The 18260-nt window shown below is 42.7% G+C and overlaps 1 protein-coding gene across 1 annotated transcript in view; it reads left to right on the plus strand.

The window, feature by feature from the left end:
• LOC114043314 (protein unc-45 homolog B) overlaps nt 1–18260 on the plus strand; it is a 28730-nt gene that overhangs the window by 4049 nt on the left and 6421 nt on the right. Inside the window, exons 5-16 of the mRNA XM_027862392.1 lie at nt 820–909; nt 3089–3256; nt 4388–4556; nt 5400–5570; nt 6949–7120; nt 9568–9868; nt 10209–10303; nt 10674–10815; nt 12525–12665; nt 14890–15017; nt 15596–15662; nt 17028–17141. Of these exons, the coding sequence (XP_027718193.1) occupies nt 820–909; nt 3089–3256; nt 4388–4556; nt 5400–5570; nt 6949–7120; nt 9568–9868; nt 10209–10303; nt 10674–10815; nt 12525–12665; nt 14890–15017; nt 15596–15662; nt 17028–17141 (1758 nt within the window). The remainder of the gene's footprint in view (nt 1–819; nt 910–3088; nt 3257–4387; nt 4557–5399; nt 5571–6948; nt 7121–9567; nt 9869–10208; nt 10304–10673; nt 10816–12524; nt 12666–14889; nt 15018–15595; nt 15663–17027; nt 17142–18260) is intronic.

An 18260-nucleotide genomic window follows, 5' to 3' on the forward strand; every position in this document is an offset into this window, starting at 1 on the left:
CACTGTGCTTAAGTATTGGAGAGAGAAACAAAAGCACCTGTCTCTGTCCACAAGGAGCCGGTATTCTGATGGGGAGAACATGCAAATAACTCATTACATACAAGATATACACAGAATAGATGAAGGTAATTCGAAAGGGAAGGCATTGGCAGCTTGTGGACGGGAGAAGGGGAGTGGAAGACAGGCCTCCAGTGGAAGATTGGTAAAGTGCTTTACAAATATTATCTCATTTTCTCCTTACAACAACCCGGGGAGGAAAACATAATAGCACACCCCATTTTACATTTGAGGAAACTGAGGCAGACAGAAGTTAACTGACTTGCCTAGGCTCACACAGCTGGTAAGTGTCTGAGGCTAGATTTGAACTCAGGTCTTCCCAACTCCAGGGCCAGCCTGCTAGTCACTATACCACCTATCCTCCTTCCTGGTACATAGTAGGCATTTAATAAATGTACTGGTTGGCTGGGTTGCTGGTAGGATGAGGAGGTGGTAGAGGGCAATGATGCTTTTTAAATCTATGTTTGAAGTTTGAATTTAAGTGAAAAAGGAACTGGGGGCCCTGGGGGCTGCCTGAGCTCAGCCAAGAGAGGGTCTAGAGTTGGAGAAACTGGGTTCTAATCCCACCACTGAGGCTGTGTGACCAAGGTCAATTGCTTCTCTGAGACTCAGTGTCCTCATCTGTAAAATGAGGGGGTGAGATTAGATGCCCTCTGGGTCCCTTCCAGTTCTAGATGTCTGATCCTATTCTTTTAACATGAGGCTGAAGTTCTTTCTTTTCTCATTGACTCCCTCCGTTCTCCTCCCCTTCTCCTTCCTCAGCTCCATGTCCAGTTTTCCACAGATTCCAGGGTGCAGAAGATGTTTGAGATCTTATTGGATGAGAATAGCGAGACAGAGAAGCGTGAGAAGGTAAGCTCCCCATCTTCTGTCTACGATCCTCCCCCAACTCTGCCTAGCTACTGTCCTCCCCACCCTGACCCCAGCCAGAGGGGCCTCTCTCCAATGTCCATCCAACAAGAGACTGCAGTCTGGAGAGCTGTTCTTCTGACCCAAACCCAAGAGACCATCTGGTAAATGGGCACAATTCTGCTTCACCTTTTTGTTGTTGCTGAGTTGTAGCTGATTCTTTGTGATCCCTTGGGGTTTTCTTGGGAAAGATACTGGAGCGTTTTGCCATTTCCTTCTCCGGCTCATTTTACAAATGAGGAAACAGAGTGACGTGACCTGCCCAGGGTCACACAGCCAGGAAGTATCTGAGATCAGATTTGAACTCACTGTTGATTGATGAGTCTTCCTGACTCTGGCCTGGCACTCTATGCACTACGGTGCCACCTCACTGCCCCATAATTGTTGTTTGTTGTTCAGTTGTTTTCCAACTGTATCCGGCTCTTTGTGACTCCTCCGGGTTTTCTTGGCAAAGATACTGGAGTGGTTTGCATTTTTTTCTCCAGCTCATTTGACAGATGAGAAAACTGAGGCAAACAGGTTTTAAGTGACTTGCCTAGGGTCACACAGCTAGTAAGTGTCTGAGGCCAGATTTAAATTCAGGAAGACTCATCTTCCTGATTCCAGGCACAGCACTCTATCCACCAGGCTACCCGACCTACATCACAGGGGGCCATGGGAGTTAGGAGGGGAATTTCCAAGAAGGGTAAAACATATATTTTTTTAAAGACAGGAAAAATACGGTGTGGAATCAGGAGGGACTTGGGTTTGGATGCTGCCTCTTGCCAATGCTAACTAGCTGTGTGAACATTAGCTGTGAAAACTTAATCTCTCTGAGGCTGTTTCATCTGAGAAATGGGGATAATAAAAGCATCTTCCTCCCACAATTGTTGTGATTGTCAAGTGGACCTTGTCTACACAGTGCTTTGCCAACCTTCCAAGTGCGGTATAGGTCAGAGGAGCAGAGATTTGGAGCTGGAAGGCCATCTGACCTAGCCCTTCATTTTACAGATGAGGAAACTGAAGCTGAGGGAGGTGAAAGTGATTTGGCCAGTGTTACACATGACAGAGCTAGAATTCAAACTGAGGCCTCCTGCCTGAAAATCCAAAATGGTTTTGGAGATTGTGTTGATTGATTGACAAGGAAAGAATATTTAATGCTTGTGGTATATAAATAAGATTTCTAATTTAAAAATTCAAGAGGACCAAATGAGATCATGTTTATGAAAGGACATTGGAGAGTATTATAAAGTGTAATTATTCCCTTAGGCCATGGGCATGCCTGCAAATTCTATAGAATCTCATCTCTCCCCACCCCCCAAGCTCAAAACAAACAAACAAACAAACAAACACAAAGCTGATCTACCATCTCTGGCACCTGTCTCCCCAGTCCAGTCTGGTATGGTGCAAAGAATACCAGATTTGGAGTCAGGACCTGGGTTCAGATCCCGGTTTTGCTGTTCTTTACCTGTATGACCTTGTATGGTGACTTGCTTTAGCTTACTGGACCTCAGTTTCCTGGTCCAAAAATGGGACTGGATGGTTTCACAGGTTCTAGAGCTGGAAGCAACTTTAGGAATCATCTGGTCCAACCTACTCATTTTACAAAGGAGGAAACTGAAGCCCAGAGGGCTTATGAAGTCAGTTGTATAAGATAACCAGAGAGATTATCATGAGCAAGAATAGAATAGAGGGGCAGCTAGGTAGCGAAGTGGATAGAGTGTCATGCCTGGAGTTAGGAAGACCCGAGTTCAAATTCAATCTCAGATGCTTACTAACTGTGTGACCCTGGGCAAGTCACTTAACCCTGTTTGCCTCAGTTTCCTTATCTGTAAAATGAGCTGAAGATGGAAATGGCAAACCACTCCAGTATCTTTGCCAAGAAAACTCCAATATGGGGTCATGAAGAGTCAGACACAACTGAAATGACTGAATCACAACAACAAAAATGACAAATTATTAATGTTAACAAATTCTAGCACTTACACACGCTTCCAGTTGACTTACCAAGGGCTAGGTTTCCCAGCACACACTTTAAAGGTGCCCACCTTCAGGACTAGTTCCTACTGTACTTGGTATGTGGCCATGGCACACCCACCATCACTTTCTCACAACCATTGTCATCCCCCCGCTCCCCTCAAAGGCAGCCAACAACCTCATCGTCCTGGGCCGAGAAGATGCTGGAGCTGAGAAGATTTTCCAGAACAATGGAGTGGCCCTCATCTTGCAACTACTGGACACCAAGAAGCCAGAGCTGGGGTTGGCTGCTATCCGGACGCTGTCTGGCATGTGCGATGGGCATCAGGCAAGGGTGAGTAGGAGCTCTGCAGGGATCTTGACTCTATCAGTTCTTCCCTAAAGGAAGCCTGGACTGGGTTGGCTAGGAGAAGGTTTGAGGCAGCCAGGTGGCTAGTGGATAGAACACAGGGCCTGGAGTCAGGAAGACCTGCATTCAAATGCTGTATGCTGCATGACCCTGGGCGAGTCATTTAACCTCTGTTTGCCTTCATCTGCTGGAGAAGGAAATGGCAAATCATGCCAATATCTTTGCCAAGAAAACCCCATGGACGGTATGAATATGCTGTGGTGTACAGGGTCCCAAAGAGTCTGACGTGACTGAACAACAACAAGGAGAGGACATGCATTGTGATGAATTATACAAGTCAGTCAATCATTCAGCAAGCATTTATTTCCTGCTTACTCTATGTTGGCACTATGCTAGGTGCTTGGGAAACAGTAACAAAAATGAAATAGCACTTGCCCTTTAGGAACTTGCTTTTTTTCTCCAGCAAGACAATTAGGGTTAAGTGACTTACCCAGGGTCACACAGCTATTAAGTGTCAAGTGTCTGAGATCAAATTTGAACTCAGGTCCTCCTGACTCCAAGGCTGGAGCTCTATCTACTGAGCCACCTAGCTGCCCTGGAACTTACATTGTATAAGAGGGGGCAGCTAGGTGGTGTAGGGAAGAGAGGGCTATATTTAAAGTCAAGACCTAAGTTCACATCCTGCCTCAGATACTTACTAGCTGAGTGACCCTGGGGAAATCATTTAATCTCCCGCAGCCTCAGTTTCCTCACCTGTAAAATAAAACCTACCTCCCAGGGTTGTTGTGAGGATCAAACAAAATAACATGAAATGTTTTATAAACTTTTATAAACTCTATCTATATATCTAAATATAAACCTATATAAGTGTTAGCTATTATTATTTCTATGAGCTGATTAAAAAAAAATATGAAGCCATTTCAGGATGGGGAGCAGCAGAAGGGATCAGGTAGGGTAAGGGAATGCTATGGGGATCATCCAAGTGTCACAAGGCGGGATGGGGGTGGGGTCCTCTTCGATCTTTCCTTTTCCTCAGGGTATAGGGAGGGTCAGAGTCAAAGAAACAGGAGAAGCTGATGGGGAATCTGGGGGCTTTATCCCCCGAGGGGCTTCCAGGCAATGGCAATCCTGCACACGATTCAAATGGATCGCCTCTGTGGGTGGATGGCGGTGGAGGAAGAGGAGATCTCCCGGGCCGTGTGCAGCCTTCTTCAGACCATCATCGATGCCTTGTCTGGGGAGGACAAGCGAGGTCATCATGGGAAGGAAGAGGCGCTCGTTCTTGGTAAGATGGCCTTTGAGACCCAGGAGAACCCCTGGTATGGCGTCTGACATTTCTTCCAGTTGTAAATCTATGAATTCCTATTTGCGGAGGATACTTGTGTTTTTGACCTAATCCTAATTTACTCTGCAGCGTTGGCCGAGTAATTTAATTTTCTCCTCTCTGAGGCAACCCAATTACCATAGAATGGGCACAATAATCCCTTCATACCACTGAAGCCGAATAAGGTGAAAGAAGGAAAAGGCCTTTTGATCAAGTTTAGAGGCTGGGGGGAGCCTGGTTAATAAAACCAAAATAATACCAATAATTAAAATAGCTAGCATTTATATAACACTTTAAGGCTTGCAAAGGGCTTTACAAATACCATCTTATTTTATCCTCATAACAACCCTGAGATGGAGGTGCTATTATCACCTTCATTTTCCAAATGAGAAAACTGAGTCAGATAGAGGTTAATAACTTGCCTAGGCTCACATAACTATAACTCACATTTATATAGCACTTTTTACAAATATTATCTCATTTGAGCCTCACAACAACCCTGGGAGGTAGGTGCTATTATCATTCCCATTTTAAAGATGAGAAAACTGAGATAAACTGAGGTTGAGTGGTTTGCCCAGGGTCACACAGCTAGTAGATGTCTGAGGCTGGATTTGAACTCTGGTCTTCTTGACCCCAGGCTCAGCACTCTATGGTTCCTCCTAGCTACCTGGAGTTGACTGGACACTAGATGCCTGACTAAGGTTCTGCCCAACCATCACCACAACTCTGCCTCCCTCCGACACTCCCTCAGTTAACAGAGGCTCTCAGCCCCAGCCACATCATTGCTTCCCTCTCATTCCCTAGACACCAAGAAGGACTTGAAGCTCATTGCTAGCCACCTACTGGACATGCTGGTCAATAAGAAAGTATCTGGCCAGGGCAGGGACCAGGCCCTGAACCTACTCAACAAAAACATCCCCAGGAAGGACCTGTCCATTCATGACAATTCCCGGTCCATCTATGTGATAGAGAATGGTGAGCAGCTGGGTCTGGGAGGTGGCGGGGTAGGGGGTAGAAGGGTACTCCAGGGTTTGGTCATAAGTCACTGCCATTCATCTGCTTGGGGGCCCACTCTATCTGCTCCTCTCTACTAATCACTGCAGAGGTAGATCCCTGTGGTGTGTAAAGGGTGCAAGATTATTTCAATATTTCAGGGATTTGTTCCTTCCACCAATGAATGAATCAATGAATGAATATATTAATAAATTAATATCTGTATGAATATATGTATGAACAAACATGAGTGAATACTATATGTGAATTAATGAATGCATGTATATATGAATGAATATATGAATTAATGAATGAATATACTATTGAATGAATTATGAATGAATAAATGAATATGCAAACAAATGTATGAATGAATATATTCATGAATATATGTATGAACAAATACTTGAGTGAATACTGTATATGAATTAATGAATGTATGCATGAATGATTATATGAATTAATGAATGGATAAAATGAATTATTAATGAATAAATGCATGAATGAACGAATATGGGAATAAATGTTTGAATGAACATATGAATTCATATATATGTGAATATATGGATGAATAAATGTATGAGTAAATATTATATATGAATTAATGAATGTATGTACATGTGAATGGATATATGAAGTAACAAATGAATATACATTTTGAATGAATGAATTATGAATGAATAAATGAATTTATGAATTAATGAATATATAAATAAATGTATAAAGGAATATATTCATGAACATATGAACTAATTAACATATGACTGAATGTACGTATGAATGAATTGTGAATGAATAAATGAAAAAGTATTTATTAAGTACTTACTATGCATCAAGAACTGTGTTAAGTGCTAGGGACACAAACAGAAAAAAAGCAAGATGGCTTCTGTTCCCAAGGAGCTCGTATTCCAGTTGGAGGAGAGTTCCATTACAGGGAGGATGGATGGCCTGGAAGAGCTATGGGAGAGCAAATGGAATGGCCCTGGGGTTCTTCAGAGGCATCAGAAGAACCCAGATGACAATCCCTTGGGATCTGGAGAGTGTAGAGGGCTCTGGATTTGATCTGGTAGGCAATTGGAGCCACTGGAGACTCTAAAGCAGGTCAGTCAGTCAAGCAACAAGCATTTATTAAGTGCCTACCAAGTACCAGACATTGTGAGGGATAGACTGAAAATGACATTGAAGGAACATTATTCTTTTGATCCAATGCAGCAAGGGATAGGAAGGCAAGAGGTACGTGTTCCAGGGATTCAGATGTTCAGTGATGAGCCCTTAGAGGAGAGAGGCTGCCTTCCGTGTGGATGGACCTCAGGTGGGGTTAGGGGAGCTCATTCCCTCCTTTCATTGCTCTCTTCACCAGGCCTGAGAAAGATCCTAAAGGTGGTGGGGCAGGTACCAGAGCAGCCCTCCTGTCTGCCACTGACCGACAACACCCGCATGTTGGCCTCCATCCTTCTCAATAAGCTCTACGACGATCTCCGTTGTGACCCTGAGAGGAACCACTTCCGCAAGATCTGTGAAGAGTACATCACGTGAGCTTGCTTGCCCATGGATGGGTTGGGATGGCAGTGCCTGTGATTGGGAACAGCAACAGGAACTCCAAGCATTAGGGGAGAAACCTCAAGAAAGAAAAATCCCAGTACAGGGTGCTGGATGGACAGGGCCCTAGCTAAAGTGGAATAGCAAGGTGGGGGGAAGGGGATTGGAATCAAGTTTACATTTTATGGATAAGGAGGTTGAGGTAAAGTGATTTGCTCAGGGAGACACAGCTATTAAGTGGCAGACGTTTTTTTAAAAGTCCACTTTTTGTTTTTGTATTACATTTACTTCTTTTTAAAAAAGTTAATTTGTCTTAATAGCTCTTGTTTTTACATTCTCTAAATTTCCCCTGTATCCCTCCCTCTTTCTCCACCTAGGGAGCCATTCCATAGAATAATTTTTTTTTTAAGATAAAAAAAGAAGAGGAAGTGGAGTGGGAGGTGTGGGGGGAGGTCAGCAAAACAGATCAATACTTTGAAAAAAATCTAGCAGTATATGCAGCACTCCGCAAAAAAGCATCACCCTCATTTCTCAATGTCTCCATTTCCCCTTTTCTCCCCAGCAACAAAGATTAAAAAAGAGAGGAAAAAACCCATTCAGCAAAACTAATCCCCACATCAGCCATAGTCCCCATGAGATCACGCCACTCACCAGAGCTGTGTTTCCTGGACAGATCGTTCTACCTAGCTAGATCTCACTTTCCTTATCCCTGTTCTCCACCTCTGCAAGGTAGGGAGGGAGGCGGATTGTCCTTTACTCTTCTTCAGTACCAAGGCTGCCCATTCATTGGCCAGGCTGGCCATGGAACTGGGGGCTTTGTTGGCATCATTGTGTGGCTCATCTCCCTGGCCTCCCCTTACGAAACTCTTTTCTTCTTCATTGAATGAACGTTTTAAAATATTTTCATTAATACTATACTCTTTTTATTGAATGAACATTTTGAAACATTTTCATTAATATTATACTCTATTGAATAAACATTTTAAAATACATTATTAATACTACTTTCTTTTTTAATTGAATGAACATTTTAAAATATTTTATCAATACTATACTCTTTTTTATTGAATGAACATTTTAAAATCTTATTAATACTACTCTTTTACTTGAATGAACATTTTAAAATATTTTATTAACACTACACTTTTTTTATTGAGTGAACATTTTGAAATATTTTTATTAATACTACTCTCTTTTTTAATTGAATGAACATTTAAAATATTTGAAATTAATGTTACACTCTTTTTTCATTGAATGAACATTTAAAAATATTTTTATTAATACTGTACTCTTTTTATTGAGTGAACATTTAAAAACATTTGTATTAATACTACTCTTTTAATTGAATGAATGTTTAAAATATTTTATTAATACTACAGTTATTTTTTGTTGAATGTACATTTTAAAATATTTTATTAATACTACAGTCTTTATTGAAAAAATATTTTAAAGTATTTTTATGGATGTCTCTTTTTTACTTTATATTCACTCTTTTTAGGTGATTAATAAATGTTTATTGGTCGATTATATTTACATACCATAATTTGTTTAGCCATTTCCAACCAATTCTTGTCCACTATTTTTTGCCAGTTTAAAAAGTTTATTTTTTTAAACATTCATTTTTAAAAATTTTGAATTACCAATTCTCTATCCCCCTCCAGCCCCTCCCCCAATCATTGAGAAGGCAAGCAATATGATACTCATTAATACATGTGGAGTCATGCAAAACATATTTCCATATCAGCCATATTGAAAAAAAGCCTTAGGAAAATTTAAAAAGTGAAAAAAAAAAAGCTTTAATCTGTGCTCAGGGTTCATCAGTGCTCTCTTGGGAAGTAGGTAGTATTTTTCATCATGAGTCCTTACTGAATTAAGTTCATAAAAGTGTTTGGATTGTCATGTAGTCAAAGAAGGCTGGAGTGTCAGAGCTGGAAAAGACCTTCAAAATTAACTAGTTTAACCCTCTCATTTTACAGAGGAGGAAACTGAGGCCCAGAGAGAGGGGATAGAAGTAGGACCCAGGCTCCCATTCCATTGACCTTTTCATTATTCCACACTCTCTCCCTAAATTCCAGTGAATCTTTTTCTGTGTCAATCTGACCCAAGTCCCCATATTATTCTGGTTTGGGGCATTGATCTAAGGTGAAGATTCTTAATCTGACCTCTGTGAACTTTTTTTTAAATTTTGATCACTGTACTTCAATATCATTGTAAACCTTTGTATTACATTGTATTACAAATACCCTGCATTTTATTTTATGCATTTAAATATGACTCTGAGAAGGGATCCATAGGCTGACAAGGGGGTCTACAAAGAAAGAGCCCCTGATTAAATAGTTGATGGCCACCCTTAGATGGAGAATGAAGGTTACCCCTGAGCTTCCCCAGAGGAGTTCAACCAGGGTCCCTTTATAACGGACCCCCTTTCTTTGGTTTTAAGCGGCAAGTTTGATCCCCAGAACATGGACAAGAATGTGCATGCCATCCAGACGGTGTCAGGGGTCCTCCAGGGCCCCTTTGACCTGGGGAACCAGTTGTTGGGGATGAAGGGCGTGATGGAGATGATGGTGGCCCTGTGTGGTTCTGATCGGGAGCAGGACCAGCTGGTGGCAGTGGAGGCCTTGATTCACGCTTCCACCAAGCTCAGCCGAGCTACCTTCATCATCACCAATGGCGTGACCTTGCTCAAAGACATCTACAAGACAACCAAAAATGAGAGGATTAAGATCCGCACTCTGGTGGTGAGACAAAGACCCTTATTCCAACCCCTACCCCCTCATTCTCCTTCAGCTCCCTCCTGAAGGGCAACCGAAAGCAAAAATTTATCAAGTGCCTACTATGCGTCAGGTCCATGCTAAGCACTTCATAAATATTATCTCTTTTGATTGTCACAACAACCTGGGAAGGTATGTGCTGTTATGATCTCATTTTCAGTTGAGGAAACTGAAGCAAACAGAGGTTAAATGATATATCGTGGAAAGTTCTCTTCTGTGATTCAACCATCATTAACCATCCTTCTCCTCCCCAAACCCAACGAGCTTCATCGATGCCCAGGTCCATACTGTCCCATCTTCCCTCTAGGGTCTCTGTAAACTTGGCTCTGCAGGGGGCACCGACTACGGCCTCAGACAGTTTGCTGAAGGCTCCACAGAGAAGCTCGCCAAACAGTGTCGGAAGTAAGAGGGCTGGATGGGGGGTCCTGGATCCCTTCTTGGGGCGGACTTTTCTCTGTTGGTCTTACTTCTTGTGCTTCTTGGCAGGGGCTCAGTAAAGTTGTATGGACCTGATACTGTGGGCAATAGGGAGCCATTGCAGATTTTTTGAGCAGAGGAGAGGTGTGATGAAATGAGTGGGTTTTTTTAAAAAAATTGTTTTAAATTTAACAAAAAGGAAATTTACTTAATGGAAATATGGAAAGTCTATTCAGCAATGTCCTTGGAGTAGAGGCCTATGCCCCTTCCAGGACTCTTCTGATAGCCCCTCAGCCCTACAGCCTGTCCTCACTTAGGTCTTCTCCTGGACTAACTTGCCCCTTCCTGTTCCCAGGTGGCTGTGTAATGTAAACATAGATACGAGGACCAGGCGCTGGGCTGTGGAGGGCCTGGCCTACCTCACACTGGATGCGGATGTGAAAGATGACTTCGTCCAGGACATTCCTGCCTTACAGGCCATGTTCGAGCTAGCTAAGGCATGTGTGGCCTTGATATCACAGACTCTTGACCCCAAGGACATCAATTCAATTCAATCCCTCCCTGTTCCAACTCTGGAACCAACGGAAGTCTAGAAAATAGGCTTCTCATCCAGTGGATAAGGACGAAGTCTAGGTTTGAGAGTCAAGCTAATGGGACTCGCATCCCAGCTCTGCTTCTGACTTGCTATGTGGTCGTGGCTGGGTCATTTCCCATCTCTGAGCCTTAGTGATGTCATCTGTGAGATGGATATAGTCTTCTTTGCCCCTGCCCTGACTCTAGTTAAGAAGGTAGGGATCAAACTAAACAGAAGACAGGCGTAACAATGTACAAGGCTCAGGGAAGTCCAAGTGTTGTTTTATTGTTTCCCAGGGCTTTGGGGTCCTCAATCTCTAGGAGCCAGGGTTCTACCTGGAGATAATATTCAGGTAGCAGAGAGGGCATTCATCTGAGTCAGAGGAACAGAGAAGATGACTCACTGGTCTAGAAGGGACCATTTAGAACCCATCTTTTCTCTTTATCAAATACCAGTTCCTCCCTCCCTACCCCATCCTCACCCTCACACCTACCCTGGGTCAAGCATAGTCCCTTCTCTCTCCCAATAAAAGGATAAGGGGAGAGGGCAGTAAACATGCTAACTTGATGGGAGAGCAAGTTTGATGTAGGGGACAGAGTGTGAGCATGGAGTCTTGGAGACTTGTGTTCAAATCCTGCCTCAGACACTTACTCTCTGGGCAAGTCAGCTTTGGTCTTCTCATCTATGAAATGGGGATGATGATAGCCTCCACCTTATAGGGGTATCTTGAGGATCAAATGAAGTAATATATGAAAAGTACTATGTAAATCTTAAATCAACATGTAAATGTTACCTACTACTATTATAAACTTGATGGAGGGAGAAAGGTAGGAGGCAAAGGGAATTGGGAAAGAACGTGAGCAAAGGAGATTGAGAGAGAGTGTGGAGGAGGGGACTAGTTTAGGTTCAGCCAGGATTATTTTGTTCTTTTTCTGTACTCTCAACCCCTAGTCCCCAGCCCAAGCACTACAGCAGCTATTGGAGGCTTTGAATAAATACTCTCAAGAGTACCATTAAGGGTTCATAGGAAGCCTTCCATCACGTTCATTTTAAAAAATTAATATCTTTTATTTTTATATTACTTTCATTATCAAATATACCCTCCTTCCCTACCTAGCCAATGAAAAATAGGAAAAAAGTAAAAAAGCAATCTGAAAAAACCAAGTGCTGCATCAGTACAGTCTGATAATTTATGCAGTCCTCTACACCCAGAGTTCCCCACCATTTCCTAGAAGGGAAAGAGGTACATTTTTTTCAGCTCTTCTCCAGGGCCAGGCTTCTTGGTCATTATAATTACTCAGCATCCCATCATCAACCACATTTTAAAAGACATCAGCTATGTCCTTCAGCTAGGTGGCACAGTGGATAGAGTGCCATGAGAGAGTCCGACACTTTCAAGTGACCCTATTCTCAATCCTGTTTGCTTTGGTTCTTCATCTATAAAATGAGCTGGAGAACGAAATGGCAAACCACTCCAGAATCTTTGCCAAGAAAACCCCAAATAGGGTCACGAAGAGTTGGACAGGACTGAACAACAATAACATGTCCTGGGCAGTATCCCGAGTTTTGCCATGTTTTCATGTTGGTCCTATAACTGGTTCCCCTTCTGACCTTCCCTGATTTCCTCCCCAGACCAGTGACAAGACCATCCTGTACTCCGTGGCTACCACCCTGGTGAACTGCACCAATAGTTACGATGTGAAGGAGGTCATCCCCGAGCTGGTGCAGCTGGCCAAGTTCTCCAAGCAGCATGTGCCTGAGGAACATCCCAAGGTGGGGACCTGGGGCAGGCAAGAGCGTCCTCTCATCTCCTTGATCTTTATGTCTTTATTCCTCTTGAAAGCCCACCTGCCGCATCAGACGACGAGCCAGACTTCAAGTCAGAAAAGACCTGGATTCAAGACCCTCCCCCAGTACATATTGTCTGTATGATTCTGGGCAAGTCAGTTACTTATCTGTAAATGAGAACGAGATTGCCTCTCAGGTCACCGCCACCTCTCAATCTCTGGTCCTCTGTAGCTTCTGGAGGAAAGAATGCCTCACAAATGACACACATACCCCCGCCAGGCCTTCTGTCATTTCACACCAGGGGGTGACTGGTCTATGCACATTCTGTTGTCAGGTGTTCTGCTAGAACAGTGGATTCTACTGTTCCTACAGATTCTAGCTGTTCCTCAATCAGCTCTCAGCTATCCCCTTGTGTGGGAATCTGGGGTATCAGAGTAAGTATGGGGGCTTGGAGCCAGAACCATGGGCTTGAAACGGGACACATACTAGGTGCATAAACTGACACATACTAGGCACCCTTTGAACCTCAGTTTCCTTCTCTGTAACATGGGGGTAATAATAATAACTCGTATATATAATGCTTTAATTGGTTTCCTCGTTGTACTATCATCACCTTCATTTTTCAGATGAAGATACTGGCCCTCAAAGAGATTCATAGGAAAATAGATTTAGAGCTGGAAGGGACCTCTGAAGCAATTATGCCTAATCCTCTCATTTTATAGGTGAGGAAACTGAGGCCCAGGGAAGTGAAATTAACATTAAATCATAGATCGAGAGTCAGAAGGAGCCTCAGGTCCAACTTTCCCATTTTACAGATGAAGAAACTGAGACCCAGAGAGAGTAATTGACTTGCTCTAGATCTCACAACCAGAGACAGGATTTGAACTCAGATCCCAAATCCATCTCTCTTTCCATCATACCACATTGCCCTCCAAACAGGTGGGTTGTGAGCTGCATTGTTGGATGGAACAAACATGTCCGGGGTGTTTGAAATATGAGTATTACCCACCTCCTAGGGATGTGGTAAGGAAAGGAAAGCTCTTTGCAAACTGTAGATCACTATGTAAATGTGAGCTCATAGGATTTGTTCCAGGTCTGGGATTTTTAACTGTAGGGTTGATTTTCTGGGGCAACATAGTCATGGTATGAACTACAAATGTAAGCTCCTTTCCACCCCAGCTAATGGAAGCAGAGTTTCTTCAAAGCATCCCAAGGCCAAATCAAATATAAAGAAAGATGGCAATGTTTTGGATAATATGAGTCTTTGTGCATGGATAATTTTTTAAATTAATTTATTTTGAGTTATCAACAATCACTTCCATAAGCTTTTGAGTTCTAAATTTTTCTCCCCCTCTCTCCCTACCTCCCTCCCCAAGATAGCATGTAATCTGATATAGGCTATACACATACATTCCTATTAAACATATTTTCACATTAGTGATGTTGTAAGTAAGAATTAAAACCAATAGGAGGAACCACCAGAAAGAGGAAACAGAAAAGAAAAAAAATTAGCAAATAGTATGCTTTGATCTGCATTCAAACTCCATAGCATTTCCCATCATGAGGCCTTTGGAGATGTCTTAGGTCCTTGTATTGCTGAGAAGGGTTAAGTCTATCAATATTAGTCATCACACAACGTGGCTGTTACTGTGTACAACGTTCTCCTGGTTCTGCTCATTTCACTCAGCATCAGACCATACAAGTCTTTCCAGGTTCTTCTGAAGTCAGCCTGTTCATCATTTCTTACAGCACAATAGTATTCCATCACATTCATATACCACAACTTGCTCAGCCATTTCCCAATTGATGGGCATCCTCTCAATTTCCAATTCTTTGCCACCACAAAAAGAGCTTGTGCATGGATAATTAAAATGAATGGAATTTCTCTCCCATCATCAAAGACCCAGAGCCTGGTTTCTAGTTGTACTAGGGACAGAGGAGGGGGAAGAAGAAGAGAGGATGTGTAGAGCTGAGGGGATCTATGGGAAAAGTCTGAATCATAGATGAACAATAGAACATGAGAGTTAGACCAGACCTTAGAGATTACCAAATCTATTACCCTCATTTTACTGAGGAAATTCAGGCCATTTCTAAGACCATTCTACCATTCCTAAGGCTGAGAGAAAGTGGTTTGAAGCTTGGAGGCAGGATCCTGTTTTCTGAACCCAGTAATCTCCTAAGCACCTTCCCCTGCCCTCTATCTTCCCAGGACAAGAAGGACTTTGTGGAAAAGCGGGTGAAGCGGCTGCTGAAGGCTGGGGTAATCTCCACATTAGCCTGCATGGTAAAAGCTGACAGCGCCATCCTTACGGATCAGACCAAAGAATTATTGGCCAGGTACTGGGAAGAGGGGTGTGGGAAAAGGGCTGAGGGAGGTCAGAGTATAAGGGTGATGAAAGGTAAAGTCTTTACATGGGGAATGAGGTCACTATAGATTCTACCCACTTCCCTTCTCTTAAAGAGAGGAATCAGGGAAAGGGGGGGAAGCAATTATTTTCTTTCCTCTCCTCCTTCTGAGTCATATGCCACCTTCTTTTAAACTAAACAACAATGAAAAAATCCCAAGCATTTATTCAGGATTTACTTGGCATTGTGCTAAATGCTGGGGTTACAAACATAAGCAAAAAAACCCCAAAACAAAACAGTCCCTGCCCTTAAGGAGCTTACATTCTAATGGGGAAGAAAACTAGTGATACAGTATGAAATTCTCTAGGGACTGAGCCTGGTTGCATCAATACTAGATCCACTCTCTTGGTTCTCTTCTCTGTTGTCCCTCACTATCCCTCTTTTGCTGTCTTGATTTCGCTTGTGTTCAGATTCTCTCAACCCTAAAGCCCCAAAGGACTGAAGAGGAACCTGGGTGAAGGGGTATATTAGTGCTTAGGGACCACTCCTTTAACCTCTACTCCTAACAGGGTATTCCTGGCGCTGTGTGACAATGCAAGGGATCGGGGCACCATTGTGGCTCAAGGTGGTGGCAAGGTAATGTTGGGGGATGGGGTGAGGAGAACTTGTGGGGATTATAACGGGGGATGACATTGAGCAGGTGCTCTGATAGGGAGTGTGTAGAACAGTCTCTTGGTATGTCCTGGGTAGCATCTACTGTTCAGTGAACATGCACAGGATGGACCTCCAACCTCATCTAGGAATTTACTCAACTCTTCAATTATCTGTGCTAATAGAGGGGAACAGTGAAACAGTACACAATATTCTATTTTTTGGATTAATGGAAAGCATAGTTTGATACTTACAGGTGAGACACCACCATTTGCTGGCACTATAATCTTGGGTGAGTTATTTCATTTTTTTTGAACCTCAGTTTCCTCATATGTAAAACAAGGATAGTACTTACACCACCTCCCTCACTGGGTTGTTGCAAAGGAAGTGCTTTGCAAACTTTTAAGTGTGATAGAATGCGTTGTTATTATTATCTGTCTTTCCTAAAGAGGCAGAGTGGTACAGTAGCTAGAGAGATGCTCTTAGAGTAAAGAAGACCTGGGTGCAAGTCTTACCTCTGAAACATATTGGTTGTATGACCTTGACCAAGTCACTTAATCTCTCAAGGCCCAAGGCAAATCCCTAAGACTGTTAAGTTGAAGACAGGTACTGATCTGTATTGGTAGAGAGAGTTTCTTCACTGGGATTTCTCAATACCAATGAAATTATAGATCTTAGACTTTAGTAGTATAAGCTTGATTGATAGATTTACTAAGCACTAGAGGCAGCTAGGTAGCTCAGTGGATAGAGCACTAAGACTGGAGTCAGGGAGACCTGAGTTCAAATGTAACCTCAGACACTTACTAGCTGTATGATCCTGGGCAAATCACTTAGCTTCTGCCTCAGTTTCCTCACCTGTACCATGGGGATAATAATAGTACCTACCTCTCAGGGTTGTTGTGAAATAATGATTATAAAGCTCTTGGTATGTGGTGGGTACTATATAAATGTTAGCTATTATTATAAAGTCAGGGCAGATGACCCTGGAAGTTTGCTTGGATGCCTAAAGTAAGCCAGACTAGGATTAGTTATTTTCCATGTATGTTCAAGTGTTATATATAGGATGCCCCAATCTTCTTGAGCTTTGAAAAATAGACAGATAGATAGACAGAGGGCATGAGCACAAAACTGGAAAGAACCTCGGAGATCATCTAGTTCAACCCTCTCATTTTACAGATGGGGAAACTGAGGACTGGAAAGGGTGATTGACTTGCCTAAGGTTACATAGATAATAAGTAGCAAAGTCAGGATTTGAACCCAGGTGTTCTAGATTCCAAATCCAATATTCTTTCCATGTCACTGAAGTGGGGAGAAGGTGTCTACAGTGCTGACTTCCACTCTGTTCCTTAGGCTCTGATACCGCTGGCTCTCGAAGGCACTGATGTGGGCAAGGTGAAGGCTGCCCATGCTTTGGCAAAGATTGCAGCTGTCTCCAACCCTGACATTGCTTTTCCTGGGGAAAGGGTGGGTATGATATATGGTGGGGTTGGGGGAGGATAGGGAATTGGAGGAGCCCATTCTACCTCAAATGTCTTCTCATTCAGGGATTCTGTCTTTTCTCCCTTCCCACTAACTCTCAACTCTCTCTCTCTCTCTCTCTCTGTCTCCTCCCCACCTTCGCCCCTGATTTTCTCTCTCTGTCTTACGATGCAACAGTTTGAATATGTATTTAAAAAAACTAAGTTGGTTCATGAAAGTTCCTTATTTATATAATAGGCTCCTTCCTTCTTTTAAAAAAAATAATGATTTTTTTTTCACATTGCCACCATTTCCCAATTACTCACTGTACTCCCAACAGGACCATCCCCTACCACAAAGAGGCCAAGCAAAATAAACGAAGATGGCCATGGTGCCTTGTTATGCACCTGTATATGCACCTGACAAAAGTCAGGAGGTATGCTTCACTATCAGCCCTCTGAAGTCACAACTTGTCACATAATTGATCAGAGCTCTAGGTTCTTTCAATGTTGTTTTCTATTACATTAATTTAGTCACCATGCAAATTATTCTCCTGGTTTTGCTTATTTTGTTCTATATCAGTTCATACAAATCTTCCTAGGTTTCTATGAATTCTTTACCTCTGGCAACAACCCCAACTTACAATCTCACTTCTGGGTTTGGTACCCAGGATGATTGCTACCTCAAATTCCAGGGTTATCTTGTGGGTGGCCACTCCTATTACTATAGCTGACAGACCCCCACCAGTATTTTTCCCCATTAAAAATCAGCCAGTAGACACAATGAACTCTTAGCAAAGACATGTACTCAGATGGCATAGCAAGGAGAGTAGTTATAAAATATTCTTCCTATAAATTTGGGTCATACTACCCCACAAATACACACAGCATCAATAAGAAAAATGGGCTTAGACTTGGAATATAATACTAGTGAGGCACATGTGTAGAAATACACTTATAGCAAAGGCAACTCACAACTCTTAGCATTGAAGGACCTGGAAGTCCTCCCTCTTTTTGTAGGGTCCTCTCCCAGCTTCCCATGGATACAGAGTCTTTCCTTGGTGGGTTGCTCAGCTGGGTTCCCAGGGTCTGGTCTTCACATTCCAACTCTTCTCTCTCTAGGGGG

This window comes from Vombatus ursinus, unplaced genomic scaffold, assembly GCF_900497805.2.
Source record: "Vombatus ursinus unplaced genomic scaffold, bare-nosed wombat genome assembly UNPS02014768.1, whole genome shotgun sequence".
Lineage (NCBI taxonomy): Eukaryota > Metazoa > Chordata > Mammalia > Diprotodontia > Vombatidae > Vombatus > Vombatus ursinus.